Source organism: Geotrypetes seraphini, chromosome 13 (assembly GCF_902459505.1).
Source record: "Geotrypetes seraphini chromosome 13, aGeoSer1.1, whole genome shotgun sequence".
NCBI lineage: Eukaryota > Metazoa > Chordata > Amphibia > Gymnophiona > Dermophiidae > Geotrypetes > Geotrypetes seraphini.
Window position 1 is genome coordinate 2,325,652 of NC_047096.1, and position 27,999 is coordinate 2,353,650.

The 27,999-nt window shown below is 43.8% G+C and overlaps 1 protein-coding gene across 3 annotated transcripts; it reads right to left on the bottom strand.

Annotated features, from left to right (window-relative positions):
• Positions 1-1,933: 1,933 nt before the first annotated feature.
• Positions 1,934-27,906, bottom strand: LOC117347860 (vesicle transport protein GOT1A-like). 3 transcript variants are annotated; one of them, XM_033919313.1, is made up of 6 exons: positions 27,418-27,906; positions 22,398-22,489; positions 19,217-19,395; positions 17,682-17,745; positions 5,741-5,853; positions 3,387-3,518 (listed from the first exon to the last, which is right to left on the bottom strand). In XM_033919313.1, the coding sequence occupies exons 1-5, from the start codon at positions 27,440-27,442 to the stop codon at positions 5,788-5,790; spliced, it is 426 nt and encodes a 141-aa protein (XP_033775204.1). In that variant the 5' UTR covers positions 27,443-27,906; the 3' UTR covers positions 3,387-3,518; positions 5,741-5,787. The 3 variants fall into 3 exon arrangements, with proteins under 3 accessions (XP_033775206.1, XP_033775204.1, XP_033775207.1); XM_033919316.1 differs by lacking the exons at positions 3,387-3,518; positions 5,741-5,853 and adding an exon at positions 15,741-16,677 and having other exon boundaries at positions 27,418-27,902; XM_033919315.1 differs by lacking the exons at positions 17,682-17,745; positions 19,217-19,395; positions 22,398-22,489; positions 27,418-27,906 and adding an exon at positions 5,937-6,075 and having other exon boundaries at positions 1,934-3,518.
• Positions 27,907-27,999: the final 93 nt, after the last annotated feature.

Genomic DNA, 27,999 nt, shown 5'->3' on the forward strand with positions numbered 1-27,999 from the left:
CTTGGAAAAGAGACGGCTGAGGAGGGATAGGATTGAAGTCTACAAAATCCTGAGTGGAGTAGAACGGGTACAAGTGGATCGATTTTTCACTCCATCAAAAATGACAAAGACCAGGGGACACTCGATGAAGTTACAGGGGAAAAGTTTTTTTTCACTCAGAGAATAGTTAAGCTCTGGAACGCATTGCCAGAGGTTGTGGTAAGAGCGGATAGCGTAGCTGGTTTTAAGAAAGGTTTGGACAAGTTCCTGGAGGAAAAGTCCATAGTCTATTATTGAGACAGACATGGGGGAAGCCACTGCTTGCCCTGGATCAGTAGCATGGACTGCTGCTACTATTTGTGACCTGGATTGGCCACTGGTGAAAACAGGACTGGGTTAAATGGACCATCGGCTATTCTTATATCCTTAGTAAGATTGCACTTCCTTCTGCATTCGTTTGAAATGGTTTAGCATTTCTGTGGAATTCTTTGCTGTTGGCCTTGAGACGTGAATGTAACTACTGTACTTCAAATATACTAAACTGTTGAAAACCTGTTTTTTCAAGAAATATTTTAGCTGCTTGTTTGTTAGCAGGACGTTTTCATTTTGACTGTTTTATTCCCATCGAATGGGTGGTCTTTGCCTATTTGAATGTGTCCAGTGAGTGGCAATTTGTTTTGAGGTTAGCACCCCCAATCGTTTGCAAAAGTTGGCTTTATACTAAAGCCAATGTCGTCCCCCGAACCCCTTTTCTTTCCGCCCAGCTCAGTTTGTGAGTCACAGATTCTAATCAATTAAGCCAACTCCTTGCAGGAATTTTTCAATAAGATTTCTGAACCATTGAGTGTGTGTGTAGCCAAGGAACCAGCTGTGGCCTGCTACAGAACTGAAAGGCCAGAGATTGGACTTTAAGAGCAACTCAGCAGTGCCATTGTTTGCAGATACAAGGACTCGGGGGGGAAAACAATTCGCAATTTACTGAAGAACAGTCAAAGATGAGACCAAAAGCAGCTGCTGACATGAAATACTGAGGCCTGAAGAAGGGCCAAGAGTGAGCTGTCACCATGGCATCCTGACATTACCACTATCTGGTAAAAGCAAAAGGGGAAGAAGCTGACCATTAAGATCCCAGAATGAAAGACGGCTGTTTTCACCCCCTGGACGCACCCTCAAAAGAGAATCAGCTCACAGGTACGCCTACTCGCACTTCATGCCCAAACTCTGGAACCTCATCCCCCCATCCATCAGAGAACTGGAGAACCTATGGAACTTTAGGAAGGCCACGAAAACCTTCCTCTTCCCAAATACAGCCCCATGAAAAGTCCAAGCCAAACTGATCTCAGGCAAACTAGGCACCTAGGCCATAACTATCATTACACATGCAAAATATCTGCCCCATTAAAAAAAATGAAAAAAATCCCCCACTGCTACCAGTGACCCCTGACAATTGCGCACCTCCCTGACAAACACCGCGACTCACCCTAAAACAAACGGCAGGAGGGATGCCCACTCCCTCCTGCCCGGAAGAAAGACCTCCCCCCCTCCCCTCCCCCTGAAGAAAAAGGCAGGAGGGATGCCCACTCCCCATCCAGGTCCCGTGCCCCGTACCTTAAAATTGGGAGCAGGAGGAGATGAAAACACTTGCTGCTCCTTCTCTCTCGCCAACGACACTGGGCATTTGAACATTGAAACAATATAAGCATCTTTATATGAAATTTAAAAATACAATGAGTACAATAGTTAATGTCTGCACATGCACATGAATTTGACATAAAATAGCATGAAAAAAAAAAGATTACCGGGTTTTTCTGACCTGTGATGATGTTCAAGCCCCTTTAAAGTGTGGTTTTTTTTTTAAAGTGAGCATTGGGAGCAGCACGGAGCATTCAGCGCACCAGCCTACGCTAAAAACCGCTATTGCGGTTTTGTCAAAGGGGGAGGGGTGATAAAAAGGAAAATAAGATGATTTTTTATTGAACAAACTTAAACCATTTTTTCATTAGTTCTCAGAAGTCTCAGGTCAAAAATACAGGAAAATTAGTTCAATGAAAAGATATCATCTGAATTCTATTTTTTATTTCTATACTTGATTGATTTTTTTTTTTCTACCTTTATCTTCTGCCCATTCACTTCTGACTTTTTCCAGGATTTTTCTCTTCCTCCTTTCAGCTTTCTTCAATTTATTTTTCCACTTCTCTGATCAGATTTAATTCGTTCTTACTATCTAAACAATGATGTACCTTTTGAAGTCACAAATAGGCACAGAAATCTTTACTTGACAAAGGGAAGTGTTTTAACATATCAACTCTGTTTCCTGCAAAGCCCTGAGAATTCCCATCTTACCAACCCCCCCCACCCCCCATTGTAACCCCAGAGGAGAACCTAAGTGGCCACAAAGGGTCTAAAAGGAAGCTCTCAGCGTCCTCCAGGGTCTTTGAAGCAGTGTAATGGAATAGTTTTATTCTGTGCTGGTGAGGTGAAAATATGTTCCACTACTTAGGTAATAGCAGGGTGTAAAGTCTCTCTCCTAGTGATGAAGTGCACTTACAAGATTATACAGGGTTCCCCCAAAACACTCTCTGATTTTAAATGGTTGCAAAACTAAAATTAAGGGAATATTCTTTCACCTTTGAGGCTACAGTTTCATCAACTCATAAAGTTTCATATGGTATCTGTTGATTACATTCACTCGATGTGCGTCCCACCTGTTACTCGGCAAACATCGATGTGATAATTGAGCTCTCCGAAGCGTATCCGGCGTGAGCGCGTTTATACTCAGTGATGCGTTGTGGGTAGTGGAGGTACTTACACTCTGTCTTTCACGTACCCCCAAAGGAAAAAGTCAGTAATGTCCGTGACCTCGGGGGCCACTTGAGGAACAGCTGGTCATTTTGTCGCGTTGCATTGTCTGAAGGTTGTAACTTCTGCACCAATCACAGCTTATAAGGGTGAAAGTGCAAGCGATTGTGTAAGATCGTGCTAACCGCTCTTTTTAGGACTTTCATTTGCTGTCATCTTATTTAGAAACATATTCCAATAAGTTCTGATTTTGTAACCCTTTAGAATCAAGGAGTGTTTTTGGGGGCACCCTGTACATTTGCAGGTTTGGGAAACTTAACTGCCATTCTAGTTTCTTTGGGAGAAATCTACTTTTTCTTATTCCATAACTTATCCAATAGCCTTGTTAGTTTTTGATGACCTTGTTTCACAAGTGCATTTGGAGTAGAAAATCCCTTAGGGCGGCACCTCCACCTCCACCCCCCACTTGTACCCCCTTCAGGTTACCAGAGTCTAAAAGATGGGCCGCCTGGGCTTCTGGCATCCTGCTTGCCTTTTGCCATATCGTAGGCCGAAGGAGTTCCAGTTGTATGTGGACAGGTCATTCTCTCTCTGCACCAACTGGGTGTCTTCAGGGGCAGAGAGGATCTGGCTGTGTCTGGGGTACAGTTCCTGCAGGTTTTGGGGTCTGCGCTGACCTGCTCTCTTCTCAGAACAGGGGGAGGAGCTTTTCCACTGCCAGTGACTCTCAAAGGGCTCAGCTGTAGTAAAACAGAGATGTTTTGTCACAGCTACATAGAATAATGATCTTCCAGACAAACATTCACATTCCATTCCAAAGCAAAATTATTGTCAAAAATCTAATTCCATGCTTACAAAACCTACCAAAGTGGGTATTAGATGTTCTAAGGGGGTAACAATCAGCTGGCTATGCCATTCCTTATCTGGGGATCAGCCCTGAATATTGGGGTTCTGAGTGGCTTGCCAGGCATCATTGATTTTCAGCAGCAAGTTAGCACAGCCTGTCCTGCCACCCGACTCCATCCCCAGACCTCCTACCCAGTTTTCTCTCCCTCCAAATATCGGCCTCCTTTGTTTTGATTTGCTAAACAAAATCCATTAATTCTTTATTACTAGTGGAATTATTCTCCTCTGAACATCATGAAACTGATATTCAGAGGCACAGAACCAACTAATGTTGGATCACCTGTCACTCTGCAGTTAGTACCATGACCGAGCCAGGACCAGTGGTGTATCTAGGGTATGTGATATTTTTAGTAACCCCCCCTTGGTACGTCACTGACTGAGGAAGGGGATTTTAGTCTCCAAAAAGTAAAAAAAAATGTATTAAAATTAGTCCAATAAAAAGATTACCTTATTTCCATTTCTGTTTATGAATGTTTATCAATACAGCTACAATACTACTTTATGCTAAAAAAAAACAAAAAAAAAACTTTTTTTCTACCTTTTGTCATCTCTGGTTTCTGCTTTCCTCATCTTCTCTATACTCTTCATTCCATCCAGCAACAGTCCTCTTTCTCTGTCCCTTCCATTGTTCTCTTCTTGTCTCCATTTCTTCCCCCATGCTCTGGCATCTCTCTCTTCTCCTTTCTTTTCCTTCCCACCCCAACTAATTCCATGGTCTGGCATCTGCTTCCCTTCCCCCATCTACATGGATCTCTCTCCTCTCTTCTCTGTCCATCTCTCCCTTTCCCTCCATGCTCTGGTATCTCCTCTCTTTCCTTTATCTTCCTCCCTACTTTCTCCCTGGTCTGGCATCTCTGTCTCCTTCCCTTTCCTCCCCCCCATGCCCTGGCTTCTCTTCCTACCTCTCCATGGCCTGGCATTTCCTTTCCTTTCTGCCTTACCCTTTCTTTCTCCCTTCCTTTCCCATGGTCTGGCATCTCTCTTTCCTCTCCTCTCCCTTCCATGGTCTTTCTTCTCCCTCCCTCCTTCTCCCCAATCGGGTGCAGCATTTTTCTCCCCCTCCCCTCCCCTCCCTCCTTCTCTCTCTTACCCCTCAGTCGGCAGCACAGCATTCAGAACTTGCTGCTCTTGCTGGTGTCAGGCCTTCCTCTCTATAGGGTCCCGCCTACTTTCTGTTTCCGAAAAGGCAGGACCCGGCAGAGAGGAAGGCCTGTTGCCAGCAGAGCTGCCAGAAGAAGTTCCTGGAGTTAGACCATGATGCCAGCCCTCACTTGGAGCAGTCCCTTATAGGCTGCACTCAGGGTGGACTGCCCACCCACACCTTGGTACACCACTGCACTGGACACCACTGATATGTAGTGGATGGATCAGTTAATTTAGCACATAAAAAAGACCGTCCTAAGTTAACCATCTAGCTATCTGGGTGCTGCTGCTGAAGCCTGGTGATGCAGGAGATAAATTCCCTTTGGTAGGTTGGTGTGCAGAACCCCCACTGACAAGTCAGAAAACAAACCACCCAGGTGACTTTGAAACAGCAGGTTCCCTACATTCAGCCCACTAATTTCACACAGTCACCCAGAATCACAGAATATGATGTCAGATAAGGTGCACCAGGGGGGGGGGGGCAGTTGCATAGGCTAGGAACCAGAGGACTCGGGTTCAAATCCCACAGCAGCTACCTGTGACCCTGGGCTTGGGGATGATGCTGGCAACCTCACCTCACCTGGAGCCTGCCATGGAAACCATCCTGCTTATGGCAGCCCCCATAAGCCATTCACAGGGCCCAGAAGGAGGGAGGAGGACCACTGCCTTCCCTTCCCCAGAATCACAGACCCCAGGCTTTTCCTCCCCTTCCTTACCTCTCTACCATGTATCCCACCACCCTTTGCATTAAGAGATACAGCTCCTGCAGCCTTTCTGCTGAGTGTTTTCTCCCCAATAATAGAGGCCGTGAAATCATATCTCAAATTTAATAAGGCTGATGAGGAGTTTCCCGGGTGGTGTGTGAGGCTCTGCAGTAGGTAGCCTAACTGACATTTGAATTCATCTTGGGTACCTGTGACCTTTGAGATGCGGATGGGAATGAGGTTTTCCAAGGACCCCTCAAGCTGAGCACTGAGAAGCAGGAAGAACAGGGGAAACACGGAGAAGGTCATCATTTCCCAACACCTGCAACAAAGAGAAGAGTTTCATGCTGAGGACTGGCCTAAAGGGTCAGACACAACTGAATGGATAGTAGTAGTCAGGGTTACCAGACGGGCGGATTTCCCTGAACATGGCTTCCTTTTGAGGACATGTCCGGGGGTCCAGACAGCTTTTCAAAACCTGACACTTGAAAACCCGGTCCGGGTTTTGAAAAGCCTCCTCAAATCGTGTCGGGCAGGGAGGGAGTCCACGCATGTGCGGACTTCCTTGCTGCCCGACAAGAGCAGGAGGGGGCCGGGATGGGCGGAACTGGCCAGGCCTGGGGGCGGGTCTAGTAGTAGTAGCAGAGACAGCACCAGCATCAAACTCTGGGGCTCAGCGCAATTTTGCAGGGAGAGCGAGTGACACGGACATCTCATCTCTCAGCAGGTCTTCACTGTACTAAAATCATGTGAAAAATCATCAGGAGGGAAAAAAGACAAAAGAAAACATTTAATGGCTTTGAATTATGTATTCCAATTTTCTAGACTAGGGGTAGGGAACTCTGGTCCTCGAGAGCCATATTCCAGTCGGGTTTTCAGGATTTCCCCAATGAATATGCATTGAAAGCAGTGCATGCACATAGATCTCATGCATATTCATTGGGGAAATCCTGAAAACCCGACTGGAATATGGCTCTCGAGGACCGGAGTTCCCTACCCCTGTTCTAGACTGTTCTCTCAGGGAGCTCAGAATGGTTTACATGAATTTATTCAGGTGCTGAAGCATTGTTCCCTCTCTGTCCCAGTGGGCACATCTAATGTACCTGGGGCAATAGGGGGATTAAGTGACTTGCCCAGAGTCCCAAGGGACAGTGAGGATTTGAACCCACAACCTCAGGGTGGTCTAGAACAGTGGTTCCCAACCCTGTTCTGGAGGACCACCAGGCCAGTCAGGTTTTCAGGATAGCCCTAATAAATATGCATGAGAGAGATCTGCATATAATGGAGAGGTACCAGGCATGCAAATCTGCTTCATGTATATTCATTAGGGCTACCCTGAAAACCTGACTGGCCTGGTGGTCCTCCAGGACAGGGTTGGAAACCACTGGTCTAGAAATCAAAACATAGTGAAAGTGAGCCAAGTCTAGGACAATCCAGCCATTGTGACATCACTGATGAGGTGGACTCTTATTGGTGGAATGAGGCATTGTGACATCACAGTATCAGCTTTGGGTAAATCTTGACTTCTGGTAAGCCTAGCTTTAGCGGTTGGTGCTGATGTTCGCCAGGGCTTAACGCGCAGATAAAAAGGATGTGGAACTTGGAGAGGGAAAGGCTTGGGTGGACCAGGAGCAGGAGCAAAAGGAGAAAAGGCGATGGATTAGGGATTACTGTCACTGCTCTCTGCTCCCAGTCCCTGCAGGGAAGGCCTGTGTCTCTGAAGTCTGAAAATACATCCCACTAATTGGGTCCTGAGTGCCTGAATATTAGCAGTCAGCCCAATGCAAGTGCTTCAACTGGGCTGGAACCTCTCCCTGCCACGTTCATTTAGGCAGTTATGTCCTGGGTATTGCATTTAACCAGAAAAGTGAAAGCCAGCTAGAGAGTACCTAATTTATTCAGCACTAATTAGTAGATTAAATACGATTCCCTGGGTTTGGTGTTTTTGTCTATGAACTGAAGTAGATTAACAGATAACCCCAGAAGAGGCAGGAATTTCACCCAGGTTGAAAACACTCCAGGATACCGGAAGAGTCCAGTAGTTTTATTCTCGCAGACCCAGTGTGATTATCTCTGATGGCTCATTGACACCCAGTGGGGATTTGAACCCAGGCTTCCCTCTTCTAATACCAGGTTACACAGCCCATATCACCAGTGCACCTTATACCCCTAGAGCCAGATATTACACAGCCACATCTCCATAAACCAGTTATTACACAGCCTCTATTGCCAATATACCCAAGAACTAAATATTATGCAGCCCCATCCAAGATATCTCAAAAGTCAGATATTACACGTTCTAGACACCCAACATCTAAATGTTCCAAGAGGCAGATACATAACCATTTATTGCCCTAAACATAGCAGATATTATAGAAAAGTTGGAACCGAGTATTACTCAAACGGACATTGCCAAAATTAGCTGAATAATATCAAATTATAAGACCTTCATCTGTTTAGTACTCAAAGCAAGGAAAACACTCAGCGACATCTTTTTTTAAAAAATGGAAAGTCTACAGAAGGTTTTTTAACATCTGCCCTATTCTGTTCAGAGACACTTTTTGTTGGCCTGATATCTGTTTAAGTTGACAGAAGTGAAAGAAGAATGAGTATATGTGTGTGTGTGTGTGGGGGGGGGGGGATGGTGGAGGGGGGTTAGTCTAGTTGGTAGAAACCTAAGGCATGAAGGAGGAGTTTCCAAGCAAAGGAAGCGATACGGAGAGCATGCCCCAGCCCCCCCTCCCTCCACCCCCCGATTAGCTTCTCCACCTTAGATTACACCTGAAATTACGCTGGGCTCCCCCTAAAATTATCCCAGTCCTTCCCCCAGAATACTCCTTAGGTTATCTCAGCAACCCCCTCCACCCCCCATACCACTACCAGATTACTCTGGGCTCCTCTGAGGTGATTTCAACCCTCCTCCCAGATTACCTGAGGGGGTTCATCTGAGGTTGTCCCAGCACACCCCATGGCTCCCCAAGAAGAGTCGCATTAGAGTTCTGCCTCTGATAACACAGGCCAGCAAAAAAAAATCTCGGTGCCTTGGGTTTTTTGTTAACCTGTTCCTGGGGTTATTTGGGCTGATTCAGAAAATTGCATTGGTTAGACAGCATCAGCTCCAATTTCTTAGATATAGCTGAATTTCTTCATGTTTTTTACCACTATTTAAAAGATCTCTTCTGCAGAATCGGGATGTCATAACAAGCTTTCTTTTTTGAATGGGAAATTTATGTATTTAAATTACCCACATTTTTTTAATGTATAAATGACCTTTGTTTCACAACTATTTATCCACTTCCTTTCCTATAATGCACACTGGCATAAAGATGTAAAGCTCAAATGACAAAATTGCCTTTCTTCTGTTTTATTACTAATTATGTGCAAAAAATTTAGATGGTTTCTTTAGACGACATCAATTTCTGTTTCAAAGGTTTCTCAACCTGATCTATTTAAAACAGTTGCACTTAGATTGAAATTCTAACAGGTTTTTCAACTTTATCTTCTGTGACCTGGTTTATGTTTTTGCGTAAAAGGATATCGTGAGAGTTTTTACATATTTCCAACTGAAGTTTTACATCCAAAACATTGGATTACAAAAGGAAAGCAATTTAAGTGTATAATAATTATGATGGTATAGGTCGGAGGTGTGTATATTCCCACTCATATCATTTCACCGTGCTTTTGCTATGAACTAAGTGGATTTTCATGTTGTACCCTTTTCTTTTAATTTTTAATACGTTTCCTTCATGCTTACAAGATATTAATTTAAACCCTACATTAAAATATCCTGATGTTTTAATGGGCGAGCAGAGTGAAGACTGGTATATGGCACATGTTCAGTATCTCAAAAACTAGAGCTGATGGGAGAAAACTGGTGCCATTTTTGGAATCAGCAGGTCAAATATACCCAGAAACAGGTCTAATGTTTGAGGCACCAAAATGAGGCCTTTGTCTGCTGACTGATTACACCCCACTATGTCCGACATACTAGTAGAGAATCGCCCCTCTCTAAGCTACAAGTTTTCTAAACCAAATCTGAGAAAAGAAACCTCCACATGAGGGTTTTGCACTGGAGATGCAGAAATAAGCAGAGGAGGTGATGTACCTGTCTGCCAGTCTGTCCGTCCGTCCGCTGTCTGCCACCTGGGATCCTTCCTCTGAAAGTGGTGGCTGCCAACAGAAGTCCTCAGGTTTTATTCCAGAGGCAGCTGTGACATCAGCAGACAGGCTCCAACCCAGGCCAGGACTGGAGTCCCTCCTCACCTCCATCTCTCCCCCCCCCCCACTCCCTCTTCTCTGTTTCTGCTGGCATCCTTTTACTTTGAAGTGTTTTCAGGGGGCTCTTCACATCTCCTTCCTGCAGCCTTTCACAGCACAGCACAGAGACCTCCACTTCCTCTTGGAGGGAGCAGAAACCCAGAGAGAAGACAAAGGAAGTGTTTGGGGAGTAAAGAAAACAGACTGCACTTTCCCATCACCCCCAGCTGTCCTACTCCTCTTCACCTTTTTCCCCTCCTATGTACTACTTTCTCAATCTCTCCTCTGGTTCCTAAGTTATCCATTGACTTTATTAAGCTTTACACAAGAGAAACAGGCCAGCTTTCAAAAATTTCCTTTTTCATTATTATGTTATGTTCTGTGCAATCTTATATCCTGCCGAATCCTCGCAAATCGGAGTTCTCGGCAGGCTACATACAGTCATTGAGTTATACATGTTACATAAAATTATACATGTTATGTAACATAGTAACATAGTAGATGACGGCAGATAAGACCCGAATGGTCCATCCAGTCTACCCAACCTGATTCAATCTAAAAAATATATATATTTTTTCCTTCTTAGCTATTTCTGGGCAAGAAACCAAAGCTCTGCTCGGTATTGTGCTTAGGTTCCAACTCTTGAAGTCTCCAGCTCACTCCAGCCCATCTACATCTTCCCAGCAATTGATGCTCTCCCCAGCTCATCCTCAACCAAACGATGTAAGATAAGGCATCGAAAACAGTACGTGAAGGCTGATATTATCATTCTATAGAGTTAACATTTATTAAAGTCTGTTTCCTTAAGCCCCTAACAGAGACTTTTTGAAAAGCCAAGTTTTCAGATTTTTGCCCCTGCTTGTGTGTAAGTGAAAGAGGGAGAGATATGTGACCCCTTTTCTTTCGCAAAATAAGAGGTGGAATTGTCCAAAAAAGACTGGTGGACACAATCTATTGCATCCAATAACTCTATGAGTCAACATGTACATGTTTTGGCCGAGAAGGCCTGCTTCAGGAGTCTTGAAAATCTTCAGGGCAATATCAAATGATGTTTTCAACGATATGTGAGATTTCAAGTTGTAAAAATGGTACTGTGGATTATCAAACGGCTGGGTCCCATATTTAATGCCTCCCCTGGCTCTTGGCATAGGTTTCTCTTCCAAGGTCCATCGCATATCGTTGAAAACATCATTGGATATTACTCTCGTTAGTCTCTGGTTAACATAAATTTCTGGGTTGAGGGTTATGTTCCATTATATACTTTGCAATAGGTTAGTGCCATGTTTGCGCTTGATTGGGAGGAGATTTGGGCTGGGTTGAATGGTGTGGGTTTGGGATTAGGCACTTATTTTAAATCTGATGCATCTCCTGAGCTGAGCTGGGTTGCTGTACTGCTCAATATGTGGTTATTTATATATGAGATTTGGAATGCGGTTGGTTAGTTTAAATGTTAAGGGGTTGAATAACCCTTTCAAAGGAAGAAAATGCTTCTGTATCTCAAGCATCTACTAGCAGATTTTGCCTATTCTCTGGAGACTCATCTGATTCTAAAGCATATGAGGATTTTGTTTATGAGTCAGTGGTTTACTCACCCACAGTGGGGGAGAAGGATGGGGTTTTGATTTTAGCCAGGACAATGTGCTAACTCAGGCTTCTGACAGGGAAGGTAGATGGAGTTGGGAGGGGTACCGTTTGCACTTCTTAATGTGTATGCACCAAATGTGAATGCTCCAAAGTTCTTTCATGCTCTTGCTAGTTGTGTTGGTGAGTTGGGAAGGGTATATGTTATTTTGGGTGGTGACTTTAACCAGGTGTGGGATGTGCATTCGGATAAGCAGTCAACAAGTCAGAGGCAGCCCTCAAAGACTTGCAAAACTATTCCTCAGTTGGTCAGGAGTGCGGTTTGTTGGACCCCTGGTGTGGGCAGTCATCCTACAACAAGGCAATATACATTTTTCTCTCCTGTTCATTTATCTTATTCCCGTATTGATTATTTTTTTGATCTTTAATGGTAGTTTGCCCTTTTTGGTAGAGTCACTTATTTGTGGAATAATAGTTATGGGGTGTTGCGATTAATTATGCAGCTGCAAAGATGAAGAAGAGGAGGTGGGATTATACGACGTTCGATGGACCAACATCTTCTGATGGTCCCATCATTAAAGATTGTAGGTGCACATTGGCAAAATATTTTTTTCGGTCTTTGCCTCCCATTATATTTAAGGGAAGATAAGAATATAGATCATTTATAAAGTAACCTTAAATGTTTCCGTTTGATGGATGCTTACAAATGCTAAATTTTTTTAGCTCTTTTTTAACTGACTTCTTTTTTTTTCTCTCCTCTCTCTCTTTTCCTCCCCTCATTCCTGTTGAATTCACCTTATTTGTCTCTTTCCTTATAAAGATTGTATTTCTCCCCTTATTGACCTATTGTAACTCTTTTACACTACACCCGATCTAACTTGATTCAGTTGACATGTATTACCTTCTGTGATATGTATTATCTTCTGTTATATGTATTATCTTCTGTGAAATTGATATTGTAATCCGCCTAGAACCGCAAGGCACAGGCGGAATAGAAATCCGTAATGTAATGTAATGTATTGTGCCAGTTTGTTATGTCCCTCCATTATTTGTAAGTGTCTACTTATGTTTTAACTGTTATTCGCTTAGTAATCCTAGATAAGCGATTTTATCAAATTTTATTAAACTTGATTACATTTGGAGTAGAGCTGCATGGGTGCAAGGGATCAATTGAAACAACTGCAAAAGTTAACATATACTTATAATGCTATGTTGAGTAATGAAGGAGGGGGTTCTATTTTATGTATAGGTCCCTATACTACTCGACTTTTAGCACAGTACTTATGTGGGATGAAAAATAGGGTTAGGGTACCTTTAGTTGTGGGGAGATGAGGGACTTCTTTAGCTTGCGATGTTGATATTGTTGAGGAGTTTCTGGCATTTTATCAAAGCTTGTATAAATCAGAAGTAGACTTCTCTTCAATACAGCTAGATGATTTTTTTTTGACTAGTTTGCCGCATCCCGTACTTACACTGTAGCAGCAAGATGTGCTCGATGGAAATATGACAGTTGATAAAATTAGAGACTCCTTGATCAGAAAGGGATTTTTCACTCTCTGGAAACTCAGATCCATTAAAGCTTATTTCGATACAGCGGCATTCAGAACCCTAGTCCAATCCCTCGTACTGAGTCTACTTGACTACTGTAACATCGCCTATTTAGCAATTTCCCAAAAGAACATGCAGCGTTTACAATTGATGCAAAATGCAGCGGTCAAACTGATCTTTGGGCTGAGGAAGTTTGACCACGTGACACCCTACTACCGGCAGCTGCATTGGCTGCCAATGGAGGCGCGCGTAAAGTTTAAATTTGCCTGCTTCTGCTTCAAAGCACTACACGGACTTGCCCCAAAATATATAACTGACCTTTTCGTCTTCTCAGCCAACAGACACAAGAGAAGCTCACATTCCAACTTCGTTTCCCCCCAGTGAGAGGTTGTAAACTGAAAAAAACACAATGAACATCTTCTCTCGCACCAAGCAGCATCATGGGGTAAAGACCTAGAACAATTGCTTTCGCTCACTACTTATGAGGAATTTAGGAAACGTCTGAAAACACACCTGTTCCTAAAGTATCTAGACAACTGATCCTCTCTTCTCTCTCCCCTCTATAGCGATTAACTTGTTCTATTGATCACTCTCTCCTCAAAAATGGTTTTCCTGTCCTATTAACCCTCTTTCTTCCTCCCCTCTTAAAGTCAATCAATTTGTACCTTTGCTTAATCTTTGTAAACTGCATAGAACTTCACGGTATTGCGGTATATAAGCTGTTATTATTATTATTAAAAGCCATCCAGCAGGAAAAGCACCTGGCCCTGATGGGTTCCCTGGGGAATTTTTTGACATTTCTAGACTTGTTGGTCCCTTACCTATTGCAGTGTTATCAGGCTTTGTTAGAGCATGGTGATTCTTTGGTATCTTTTGGTGAGTCCCAGATTATAGTTCTACCTAAACCTGGCTGAGATTCTACTCATGTAGAGAACTATAGACCTATTTCATTGCTCAATGTGGACTGTAAGATTTATGTTAAAATACTTTCAATGCGGCATTCAAAATTTTTGCCTCTTCTAATACATGTGGACCAGAGTGGATTTACAAAGGGGAGGCATACCACTTATAACTCGCATACATTTTGGATGGCTCTTTCTCTTGTTCATAATTTGCCTGACCTTTTGGTGGCATTGTCATTGGATGTAGAAAAAGCTTTCGATAGGATAGAATGGAGTGGTTTGGAGTGGAAACCAAAAAAACTCTGTGGAGTGACGATGTTCCTAAATGGACTTTATTTGAAAGAGTCAAAGTTCCAAAGGTACACCAAAATCATCCACATAAAATAAATTCATCCACATAAAAATAAATCATCCACATAAAATAATTTCATCCACATAAAAATAAATCATCCACATAAAAGCCTTAAAGGACCTAGTCCGCTAGGGATACAGGACCCAACACGGTCCACGTTTCGACAAAAAGTCTTCTTCAGGGGTCCTATAAATAATGAAGGGTACATTAAGAATGCATGTAAGTTATGAATGGTAGTTGTGATGAGATATAAGACTGTGAATGATATCTAACATGCAAAGAGTATAAAAGATGTGTGATAAAAGACACAGTGGTGTGAGTGGCACTAATGAAAATGAGTTGGTGAAAAATCGTGGTAAGTATAGAAAATATTTGAGTCTATGCAAAATGCAGAGTGAAGTGAAGAACTTAAATGTATTATAAAAATGGTGGATGTGCGAAGATCATGCTAAACAAATTATTTTATGTGGATGATTTTGGTGTACCTTTGGAACTTTGACTCTTTCAAATAAAGTCCATTTAGGAACATCGTCACTCCACAGAGTTTTTTTGGTTTTCTCTGGATTTTCTTTTCTGTGGATATCTTGGGGTCAATTCCTTTTGTTTTTTTGCCGGTGGTTTGGAGTGGGCCAAACAGTTCTTGAGTATGATACGGTTATTATATGCAGTTCCTAGTGCTTGGGTATTTATGAATGGTATTTTGTCTGAAGCTTTTCCTCTTTTTCAAGGCATGAAGCAGGGGTGTCCATTATCACCCCTGCTGTTTAATTTGGCTCTAGAGCCTTTAGCTATAGCTGTTTGGAGTAATACTCTAATAGAGGATGTGTGATGTGGTACTTTACATTGCAAGTTGTCCGCATATGCGGATGATTTGATGTTCTATTTGAAAGCAGAGTCCCTGATTGCCTTGTTTTCCTTGTTGGAGAGGTTTTCAGCCATGTCAGGCTATAAGGTAAACTGGGAAAAGTCAGTGGCAATGCCACTTAATGTCCATCAGGGAACATACTGGTAGGCTTCCTTTGGTGTGGAAGATAAAGGGGCTCATAATTAAAAAAAAAAAGTCCAAAAAGGGGCCTACATCGGTACTTGGACGATCAAAAAGCTTGGATAATCAAAGCTGGTTTTAGACGCCTAGAGCAGAAAGAGGCATTTTTAGAGGAGAGGAAAGGGCGGCAGGTGGGCAGGAGGTAGGCCGACCTAGACTTAGTCGTACAGCAAGTATAATCAAAACCTTGAGCAGGTTACCTAGTCGGAACTTATACGTTTTGACTTAGTCTAAGTCAAAACAGGTATAAGTTCCGAAAAGGGGCCACTGAGCTGATCGTAGATGTGGGGATGTTCCGTTGTTTGTGACTTTAAAAAGTTAATAACTATTATTGATCTTGAAAAGTAATAGATTACTAGTGAAATGCTGCCAGTAATATATTACTTCTGCTATGACTTTTCTTCCCCTTCCTTTCATTAACATTTGGCATTCTTTCCTGTCAGATTTAGATTTATTGTTCACTGCTTTGTTATCTCATTTGGACCAACAATATATTAAATTAAAATAAACAATAATCCATAAGATGTAACTGAGTAATATATTACTTGCACAACTCTGGTCTCCTTGGATTTGAAACTCCTCTTTCTCTCTAAGCGTAAGGTGATGCAGTCTTAGTCTGGTGACTCACTCATTCCTGACAAAAGGTAAATCTTCCGCGTGAGCCGATGGACCACTGGTCTGACCCAGCAGCGGCAATTCTTATGTTCTAAGCTCTTGAAGGTGCCCGAAGCTTTTCCAGCTTCTCAGGACTCATTTGGACCAAAAAAGGCACTTGATCCCTGATCGCAGGGCTGTTTCCTCTTCCCTTCAAAATCACAGAAAGAGATGCACCTTGCCTAAGACTGGAAACGGGAAGACTGATCCTTTTTCCAGGACTTTGCAAAAGGACAAGTCAGGCTAAGAGCAGGGACTGCAGATGTTCCCTGTGTTGTCATGGAAAGCACATATATGTTAGTGCGTCTTACATATGTGGCTGGCTTGCTAGATACAGGTAGGATGCCTATGGCTCTGCTAATGCTGACTTTCCAGCCCTCCCTGTTCCCTGTGCAGAAGGGCTGAAATGGAGGGTTCGACTGAATTTTATGGGGCACACAGGGCACTTCAGAATGAGAGGGGTAGGGAGGGGGCATTGCAGTTGTCCTGACTGCCCACAGAAAAGTTTTCAAGGGAAGAAGCACAAACATGAAGGACTGTACCAAAGGAAAACCACAGGAGCAGTTATAAATCCTGAGTTCCTCGATTCCTCTCAGTCCCAGAATAGCCACAACAGCAAAGAGGCCCCCAGAGCTGGGAAAGAGGTTTCCTGGCAGTGCTGGGACGGTGGTAGAGGGTGCTGATGACAGAAAAGGATTCCAAAAGCATAACTCCGTTGGTACATCAACAGGAAGTGATGTCATCGTCCTATCTTCTGCTTCCAGATCATACTGCGGTATGGCTTGTCTCTCCCAGTCTTTGGAACAGCTGAAACAAAACCAATGTGGGTTCAGGGATTCAATGGTGTTTTCCAATTCACAAATGGCAAAGGAAAACAACACAACTTGCAACCTGCATCTGCCCACCTTTACCTGCCCAAGGAGGTCCATATGTCAGGGGGCATTGACATAACCATTAGAGGTTGTGCTACAAAATGTCAGCTTGCCATTAGCTCAGGACAGTCGCTGTTTCGAGCACTGAATTGCAACAACAGAATTGCAAAGTCTCAAAGCTAGAAGCAACTATTCAGGGAGCAAAGCCCACCTTCGTAAGAATCAGGGTTTTTTAAGCAGTCTTTTCTCCTGAATGGAGGTTTTCCTTACCTCGTGCATGGAGCCCAGGATCTTATTTAAAGTCTCTGGTTGTTGTTGAGACATGGACCATTGGCTCTTTTGAGTTCACCTGCTCTCCTTCAAACAGGATTATGAAGGGGTGTCTGCTATTGAAATCAGTGGGATAGTAAGGGGGGGCAGTCCGCCCTGGGCGCCATGTTGGTGGGCACGCTGGAACCCCTCCTCCCCTCGCCATGCACGCACCACCCTTCCCTGCCCCATATCTCTAGTTGTTCACCGCTGGAGACAAAAGAGCTGGATACATACTGTATGTATTCCCCATAATCCTCACAGTACAGGGGGTTGTCATGAATCTTTGACCAACTGGGGGTGGAATTAGAACCTTTTTCATGGATTTGCACTGATCAGAGAAATAGGATTGATGAAAGATATCAAAACTTTTCAAAAACATCTGAAATCATAACTGTTTAAGGAAGCTTTTGTGGCGGACAGTTGTTGAGGTGGGGTTTTAATTGTGTATTGATTGTTTCAACTTTGTACTTGTGATTTTATGTTGTAAGTCACTGGGGGCATCAGGGTAATGGATTTTAAGATTTCATCAGATGTGAGCATGGGGCTGTCTTCTAATCCAATGATCAACACAGGCTTCCAATTTCTGCCCTGACCCCTATTCAGGAAAGGTTCCCTAATGCACCTTACCATGCTCAGGAAGGGGACATTGGACACGGATCCCAGGAACCCAAACACAGCTGGGAAGAATGTTCTGGAAAAAGAGAAGTTTCTTAATTACTCATTCCTTCATTTTCTTGGTTTGAAAACTGTTCAGTGCACTGGCAACAGATTCAATGATTCATCCAACCTAACAGTCTTTATAAACAGAAAAATACCTGCTTCTGACAAGGCAGAAAATAAACGCAGAGACCTCTAGTGCTTCTACTAATGTATTGCATTGTGACCTGTTTCTATGTATGCAGTTTCCAGAACAATGAAGAATTCTTCTGACCATTAAGGGAAACTAGAACTAGCATAAAACACTAGCTCCAATAGTAATAGTAAGCCATTACACCATAAGAAACCGTTGGCCATTCCCACAAGAGAATTTTGGAAGGTTAGGCATGTGCTCTACATCTGGACTGCTGCTCTTGTCATGATGGGAAACTTAAAAGTAACCGAATGGGGGGTGATTGAAAGGTGGTCTTCTAATAGAGGCATAATCAAAAAACTAAAACATCCAAAAAGCCACCCAAGTCGGCACTTAGGTGTCCTAATCGCCGGGACGTCCAAGTGCCGATAATCAAAACCATTTTCCTGGACGTCTAGCAAGACGTTTCACCCACTGTGCTTCCAGAGTTCAAGGGGGTGTGATAAGAGGCGTGTTATGGGTATGCTTTGCGTGGGCTAGACTTTGACGTCTTGCGGGGGATAATCAAACCTTTTGCAAAATGTTCTGGATGGAACTTAGACATTTTGGTCTAGATCTCATTTGGAAGTATCTAAGTGCCAAAAAGTTACCCAAACTGACCAGATGAACACTGGAAGGATTACATAATGACCCCACACACACTCCCCCAGTGGTAACTGACCCCTTCCCACCCCCCAAAAATCTGTCTCTAGAACAGCAATACGTAGTATGGGAAATCCAAGTAGAACATCACACAGGTGTCTTAAGTAGCCTGGTGGGTGGGCTAGTGAGCCATAGAAAGGAGGAGCCAGACCTATAAGACACTCCTACCACAACTTCTATGGTGTTAAGTATGAGCCCACCAAAACCCTTCTATACATATAGGTGCCACCTGCAGCCATAAGGGCTATTGAGGTGGTAGGTTTTAGGTATAGTAGGTTTTAGGGAGCTTTGGAGGGCTCATCATAATAAAGGGGTTATGGTAAGATGCACATCTGGCACCCTTTATGTGGAGTTCACAGCAGTGCCCTCTAAGGTGCCCCACTGCTCTGTTGGCCCCTCACATGTCTAAATGCTGTTGATTTGGACATTTCTAACTTGGATGGCTTTGTGGTTGAAAACAAATAAAGTTAGACGTTCTGGCGGTCTAGACATTGTGGCGGCTGAGATGTCCAAGTAGGTGAATTTAAAAACAAAAAATTATTTGGGTGTCCCGTTCAAAAATGGATGTTTCTGTGTTTCCCAATTTGAGCATTTAGCAGGAAACATCTAAGTTGGAGTTAGACGTCCTTTTCAAAAATGGCCCTCCACATCGTAATAAACCAGTGCTCACCTGAAAAGTGAGATGAAACCATAGACCTCCAGGGTCATTCCCAGGATGGGCCACCTGAGGAGGACAATGACCACACCGCCCAGGAAGAAGCTAGTTCCCTTCAGCTTGGGCCTTTGGAAGAAGAAGCTGAAAGTCCTTCGGAAGCCAATGATTAGTGCAAGGCCGGCCAACAACAGGATCTGCAGCCCAAAGAGAGAAGCACGACAGGTGTGCAAGAGCATGAAAAGTGCTACAGTGAGCTGACAGTATCACAGACACAAGCCCCTAATTCTATCATCCTGCACACCCATTTTCACATTTAGTGGTCCAAAAAAATCAAGTTCATGAGCCATGACAGCCACAAGTCTACTTTATTCTATGTCTGGCCACTGTTAATTGTGCCAAATTATAAATCTTTTGGTGAACATTTAGAGGTCGCTCAATGATTGTTAATCTGATACTTAAAATGCAAGTACTGAAATTATATTAATTTTCCATCTAACTTGAATGGAAAGAGGTTAAAATACATAACTGTGTTTCTTAAAGCTGAAAATAGGCTTCTTGGCCTAATGATTTCATGTTCAGTGATGACTGGTAACTGTCATTATTCCACAGTAAATACAAAATGTTATGTGTGAACACTGAATGATAGGCTTACATTCAGTCAATATTCTAGGATTGCCAGATTTTATGATTGTAAAATCCGGACACCCTAGACCTGCTTCCAGGCCCACCCATCTCTGTCCCATTCCTGCCCTAGCTCCGCCCTCCCCCCCGCTTCCTGCTTTGGTCTCCACGTGCTTATCCCACATTTTCTTGAATTCTGTCTCCACCATCTCTTCCGGGAGACTGTTCTACGCATCTACCACTCTTTCTGTAAAAAAGTATTTCCTCAGATTACTCCGGAGCCTATCACTTCTTAACTTCATCTTATGTCCTCTCATTGCAGAGTTTCCTTTCAAATGAAAAAGATTCGACTTGTGCGCATTTGCATTAAATAGGTATTTAAACTCTCTATCATATCTCCCCCCTCTCTCGCCTTTCCTCCAAAGTCTACAGATTGAGATCTTTAAGTCTGCCCCATACGCCTTATCATGAAGACCGACTTCATCCTTTTTTTTTTTTTTTAGTTCAAAGAGTTTTATTGATTTTATATATGAGAAGAAATACAAAGCCAACAATATGGGTGTTCTAACAAGGAACACAGAATAACAATAGCATTAACAAATGTGAAGTGCATCCACAGTGAAAGAGTAATCACAAATGAATAAATGCATAAAAAGGAAAAAGATGAGAATACATTAGTTCAAGAAAAGGGTGTACACCCAATAGGTGATGTGTTCTAATAATGAGTCAGAGTAAACAGACATGCTGATCCAAACATAAAGTGCGGCCTCCAGAATAGTCCACAATATTCTAAATGAAGTCTCACCAGAGTCTTATACAGAGGCATCAATACCTCCTTTTTCCTACTGGCCATACCTCTCCCTTTGCAACCTAGCATCCTTCTAGCTTTCGCCATCACCTTTTCAACCTGTTTGGCCACCATAAGATCATGACATACAATCACACTCAAGTCCCGCTCTTCTGTCATGCACATAAGTTCTTCACCCCCTAATCTGTACCATTTTCTCTAAACCAACTGGAGTCTGCTTGGGGAGTACATATGAAGACTTTCCTGGATTCTAACCTGCTCCATCTGGATGATCGCACTGCTTTTGTGCCTGCATTATCCTGCTGTCTACAGCGAACCCTTTTTTACAGATAAGCAACTCTGCTGCATAGCTGATGCCCCAGCATAGGCTGGTTGACGAGGAGTGATCCCTTAGATGCATACATTTTGTTATGATGTAGAATAGTAGCTTTTTTGAAAGCTAACTCAATATTTTGAAACTGCGGAGGCAGCTGAACAGGCAGAACTGGGCTTGGCTTGTTGCTAGATACCCTCTATAAATGCTCTGCCACGTACAAAGCACTTTTCGTGGTGGCAGTGCACAACATATCTGAAGAATTGTTATGATGGGCTGAGGACAGGTGTCTCAGCCTTCAAAAGTAGCGAATGACACGGTCTCAAAATTCATCACTGTTCCCATCCCCATGGATAACCACAGGAAACCATCCTGTGTCATTCTTTAGTATCCATCTCATAAGCACATAAGAACAGCCTTCCTGGGTCAGACCAATGGTCCATCAAGCCCAGTAGCCTGTTCTCATGGTGGCCAATCCAGGTCCCTAGTATCTGGCCAAAACCCAAGGAGTAGCAACATTCCATGCTACCAATCCAGGACAAGCAGTGGCTTCCCCCATGTCTTTCTCAATAACAGACTATGGACTTTTCCTCCAGAAACTTGTCCAAACCTTTCTTAAAACCAGCTACGCTATCTGCTCTTACCACAACCTAGGGGTCACTCGGAGAAATTGAAAGGGGACAGGTTTAGAACAAATGCTAGAAAATTCTTTTTTACGCAGAGGGTGGTGGACACATGGAACGCGCTTCCGGAGGAAGTGATAGGCCAAAACTCTGTACAGGGGTTCAAGAAGGGTTTGGATAGGTTCCTGGAGGATAAAGGGATAGAGGGGTACAGATAGAACTTGAGGTAGGTTATAAAAGTGGTCAGAAACCACTTCACAGGTCGCAGACCTGATGGGCCGCCGCGGGAGCGGACCGCTGGGCGAGATGGACCTCGGTCTGACCCAGTGGAGGCAACTTCTTATGTTCTTATGTTCTTATGTTCCAGAGCTTAACTCAATCCTTCTACACCAGCATTCTTCAGTGCAAGGCTTGAGGGTCAGTGGTTGGGCCCATTTAGACTTGGATTGTTCCCTCTCTCCTTAAAGAATGACATGGGGATGGTTTCCTATGGTGATCCACACAGACAGGGACGGTGATGAATCTGGAAACCATCCTGTATGCTACTTTCGTGTCTAACTCATCCTCAGTCCTTCTACACCAGCATTCTTTGATGCAAGGCTTGAGAGTAGTTTCCCGTGGTTATCCTCGGGGAAGGGAACAGTGTGTCATTCTCTAGAACTTTCTGCATTAAATGTACCCCTAGAGCTCTTCGTACTTGTCATGAAAACATAAACGGTAGTCTATTTTAACTTTCAGATCCTTATACTGAACTGGTCCATTAATTGTGGGATATGGAAGCAGGTCTAGTTACCCCAGGAGAGGAAAGAGCAGGTTTAAAGCTATACTTACATTTCCAAAGGCCAGAAGCACCGAGTCAAAGTACAAAAGGACCCCAAACAGAATGAAGAAAATGCCAAAGCCTGCCACTCCTGCTCCCAGCTCTGTGAAGAAAAATGGTAGTGAGAATGTGAAATGTGGAGAAGAGGGAGGCTCGAGGCAATGACGGAAAGAGATCAGAGCCAATGAGATGAAGAGAGAAGGAAGGGGCAAAGTTAAAAACCTAGAAACATACCCCGATATTTAAACACTGTGCTCAGCATTTCCTGGATAGAGAGTCAAGCTGTTCCCAGTGAAAGAGTTGTCATAACTTATCCAGATGATTATTGCGTACCAGTGCTGTATACGAATTGGTAATACTTATATGACTTCTAGCTTCAGCCCAAGACTATGTGGATAGAGCCATGGCACTCCATAGAGATAGGAGAAAGCACGCCTCAAAATGCCCCCTTCGACTTCAAACCGCCAACCAACGTTCCTACTCCCCCGCAGATCAGATCCCTTGAAGGTCTCCTCAACTTTAGGAAAGCAATAAAAACCTATCTCTTCACCTAAACCCCTACCCTTGACCTATAGACTACAAAAAATGTATATTGCTACTAGACCGTCGGTATGTATGTATCACATTAGGATAAAAACTTGTATTGAAAAATCTTGTACTGGAATTCTGGCACATTGCAACCTGTAAATTGTATATTATGTATGTTAACCTGAGCTCTTTAGGGAGAATAGGATAGAAAACGAATGAATTAAATAAATATTCTGCTGATTTATCTGAGGAGGAGAAAATGGCGGCCTCTCCACATCAAGCTCAGCTCCGATGCCCAGTAGAACCAGCAGGTGTGGGATGCGGCTCTGTTGGGGATTTGCTGCATTTATTCCTTCTGTATCCTGGGGATGGGCGATGGATTTTAGGATTGTTAATTCACTCAACGAATTCCTCATGTCAGTCTAGGGTGGAAATGGGTTAGTTACCCTACTCCTGCCTGTCCTGCTCTTTCGTTGTCATTCACCCACATCTGTCAATGGCTTTAAAACCACTGAGCACTGGGGCTAAATATCACCTCCTGAAAGCTTAGTTAATTATTCCCCCACACTCAAAGCAGTTTGCATACAGGTATTTCAAGCATTTTTCCTTCTCTGTCCCGGTGAGTTCACAATCTATCTAATGTACCTGGGGCAGTGGAAGATTAAGTGACTTGGCCAGGGTCACAGGGTTTGAACCCTGTAGCTCTAGCCACTATGCCACATTCTCCGCTATGGACAGCAGGATATGCCAGCTACACGGGCCTTGTTCTGCTGCTTTCCGGCATCACCCCAGTGACTGTCCCTACTTTGCCTCCAGGCCTGGCTCTGCTACCCTCCAACATGGCTGCCATGACCAATATCTTAGGAATTATATTTGATAATAAACTCACTTTTCATGATCATATCAGCAGTGTTGTCAAATTATCTTTTTTTAGGCTTAGACAAATTCGCTCTATTTCTCAATTTCTTTGTGAAAAGTCTCTTAAAATTCTTATCCATTCTTTCGTTTTATCTAAGATAGACTATTGTAACTCTCTATATAATGGTATTGCTCAAAAGGAACTTAAACGCCTTCAGATTATTCAAAACACATCTATAAAATTGATTACTAAAGCAAGGAAATTCGACCATGTGACACCTCTTCTTAGAGAAGCCCATTGGCTACCAGTCACACATCGTGTAACTTATAAAATATGCCTGCTTACATATAAAATTCTTCTTTTCAAAACCCCAGCATTTATTCATAAATATTTGATTCCATATACTACTAATCGAATATTAAGATCTACAGAACAACATCTGCTATCGGTCCCCTCTCTTAAATTCATTAATACTCGACGACAAGTTATCTTTTCTGTCTCAGCCCCCCCAAATCTGGAATTCTCTCCCTATCTATTTAAGGGAAGAAACAAACATAGAAAAATTCAAAGGTAAGCTGAAGAGTTTTCTCTTTAAAGATGCCTTTTCTAATTAATCATTTCTACACTAATTAATAATAATTCTTTTACCTCTAATCTTTTACTGAAATATTCAGCCTTTTCCTTTCCCTTATGTATTTTCCCTACTTGTTTTTCTATCTTCAAAATATATTGTAACTTTTACCCATGCTTTTCCTCATGTTTCATGTTTTGTTTTTTGTTTTTAAATTTTTGTCAATAGTATGTTCAGTCTTATTCAGTGTATTTTTCCCCTTTTATTGTAATTTTAGTAATATGTAAATCGCTTAGAATGTGGATTAAGCGATTAATCAAATTTTTAATAAACTTGAAACTTGAATATCTGACCCAGCCCAAGGGCCTCAGTTTGTTTATGTCTGCTATGCAGAACCATCCAAAAGCCTTGTCTGAAATCTAAGAACTTGTACACCACATGACATGCTCAGGGCCAATCCTAGGCTAGATGACAGTCTAGGCGAACCTTCATCTGTGCCTCTCTTCCCCCAGGGATGGCTCAAGGTCCTACCTCTCCTTCCTTATCCCCATCCCAATGTCACGTATCTCCCTGCCCTTCCCCACTTCCGCTGCCACAATCCCCCCTCTGCAGGCTGAGACTGCAACAAAATGAAAGCACGACGCGAGGCCTTGAGTGCTGCCAACCTATGTTTCCCCTAATCTGAGCACATGAGCAATTGCTCGTACATTTTAGGAATACTTGCACATCTGGAAAACTGTTGGTTTTTAGAACTTGTTGCTTTTACGAAAAATATTTTTAGAACTTGTCGCTCACATGAGAAAAAATTTGCACACTCCTGGCCAATCCTTAGAGGGAGTATTGCCGCCAAGTCCCACCCACCACAACAAGACTTCCAGTCAGAGGGAGCGTGCCTGTGTTGGAAGACCCCATGCTTACCTGCCTGCAGGATCTCAACTGTCACCAGTGTTCCCTCTAAGCGGGCGGGTGTTGTGAGCAAACTTTTTTCACTGTGAGCTAAAAATATCGGGCGCCAGCAAGTTATGAGCCAAATAAATATGTTGCTTTCTACCACAGAACTTCCTTACGTTTGTATGGAATCTATCCCCTTTCAACTTTAGAGAGTGCCCTCTCGTTCTCCCTGCCTTAGCTACTAAGTCTATTCCCTTCAGTACCTTGAATGTTTCTATCATGTCCCCTCTCAATCTCCTCTGCTCAAGGGAGAAGAGGCCCAGTTTCTCTAATCTTTCGCTGTACGGCAACTCCTCCAGCCCCTTAACCATTTTAGTTGCTCTTCTCTGGATCCTTTCGAGTAGTACCGTGTCCTTCTTAAAGTACCAGTGCTGGACGCAGTACTCCAGGTGAGGGCGTACCATGGCCCGGTACAGCAGCATGATAACCTTCTCTGTCTCTTCAGTCCAGCATCTGCCCCTTCCATTCACTGTCTGTCTTTCCCTGCCATCTCTCCTCCTGCCCCCCCCCACCCCCCAATTTGGTCTAGCATCCATCATCTTCCTTCTGTTCCCCTCATGGTCTGGCATCTCTATCCTTCCCTCCCCCCTGTGGTTTTTAGCATATCTCTCTTCTCATTTCCTCCACTCAGATCTGATCATTCTCTGCTCTCTCTTCCCTTTTCTTCTCTGGTCTTCCTTCTCTATTTTCTGCCTCCATCTAAATTAAATTCTTTCTTACTATTTAGTCCCGTTTCCCTCTTTTCACTGTGTCTACACACAGCTTGTCACCCCTTTCCCTCACCCCTCCATTATCTTACTATTTTCTTCCCCCTTTATTTATCTCCTCCTTCCATCCAGTATGTGTTCTTTCCCCACTTCCATTCAGCATCTGCTCTCCCTTCTCAACTGACATCCATCTGCCTTCTGCTCTCTCTCCCTTCTTCTCACTTCCATCATCTGTCCCCTTCTCTCTCTCTCTCATCTCCTCCATTCCATCATCTGCCCCTTCTCTCTCTCTCTCTCCCCCCCCCCCCCCAACTTCCATCATCTGCCCCCCTTCCCCTCACCTTTGTGGGTCACTTTCTTTCCCCTGAGGGTGGCTCATGTCACAGGGGAAGCTTTGGCCGAGCAGAACCGCTTGATTGACAGTGGAACTTACTTGATTGATGTCGATGCTGGGGCCCGTTGCCGTTTGAAGGAAAAAAAAAAAGGTGGAAAAAAGGAACCTGTAAAGGCGAGAGGAAGGGAAACCTCCAGGACAGCTGCTTTTTGCCCTCCTTCAGCGGCCCAAGAGTTCAGACCAGCAGCGGCAGCTCTGTATGCTTTTAACTTCGGCACAGAGCTGCCCCTAATCAATAGTTTAGCGCGGTTTCATGAGGCAGCCTCGGGGCCTTTGATAGCCGGCCCGCTTCGATGATGCGATGTGGGCCGGCCTAGCAAAGGCCCCGAGGCTGCCTTATGAAACCGCGCTAAACTATTGATTAGGGGCAGCTCTGTGCCGAAGTTAAAAGCATACACAGCTGCCGCTGCTGGTCTGGAGGTGCGGAGACAAGGCAGGAGGCAAACGCGGTGGAAGGCAGGAGTCCCGGCGAAGGCAGGAGTCCCGGCACAGCGACTGCAACAGGAAGTTGCAAGTCAGCTGACGCCGGCCTTTCGTTGCGGCGGGGACCGAATCCTTCGTGGACCGGCAAGATTTTGTTTGCGGACCGGCGGTTGAAGAACTGTGCTCTACACTGTGTGCGCTGTGACGAGAAACATGTGCGCTGCGAGGTAATATTTTGTGCGCGTGCGCACGTCAACGCAGCTTAGCGGGAACACTGTCACCCCCTAAATTCTGCAGCTGTGTCCACCCAATGGTAGGGTCAGCCTTGCTATGCTCTCCCCTGATCTAAATATTGGGGCAAGGAAGCATCTGACAAATTGTCTCAGATCCTCCAATTATTGTTACCGGGTGAAGGCTTAGTGAAATAAAGAGGAGGAGGAGGAGGAGATGGGGACAGGTTATTCCAAGCAGAAAGCATATACATTTTAATCAATCAATCAAACAAACCGACTCTGAGGATTTGTTTGTAACTCCTAAGAAGTTATTCCAAAACGTCACAGTGCATCTCTTGGCCTCTGCTTCTCCCCCTGGTACTTACTCTGAAACTCTGTGATGGAAATCATTGTCCTGTCTGAGACCAGCTGGAGAAGATCCTCATACCAATCAGCTTTGATGAAACCCGGGAGCTACTTCCACGTCCTGTTTGAGAGGTGACCCTTGGAAAGGGATGAGATCCTGTCATCTGGTAAATCATTAACAGATCTGCAGAGATCACTTTAAAAGCCCAGCCGTCCCTCCCCTGCCTCATTCCACTGGACAGCCGCCTCTAGAAGGAAGGGTCAGCAGTGACAGCCACTGGATTGCTTGAACTTCGGTTCCACAAATTCTGGATTTTACTGCGGGTAATTAGGATTGAAAACCCAAGAGTGGCTTGTTCTGGCCTCACAGTACCTGTCACCTTGCGGGTCTCAGAGATTCAGAGTGTGGCAGACAGGAAGTTGTAATAGGAGTGCTGCTCCTCGTCTTGTCATGAGAAACAGATATGATGGGTCTCAGAATGCAGTAAGCTCTGGCTTTCAGTGCTAGAGTACAAAGTCCAAAGGGCACACCAAGACATGGTCATTGTAGGCCTTCCTGCCTGCCTCTCACCTCTCTCCCAATCCGCTGAGTCCCTTGCGAT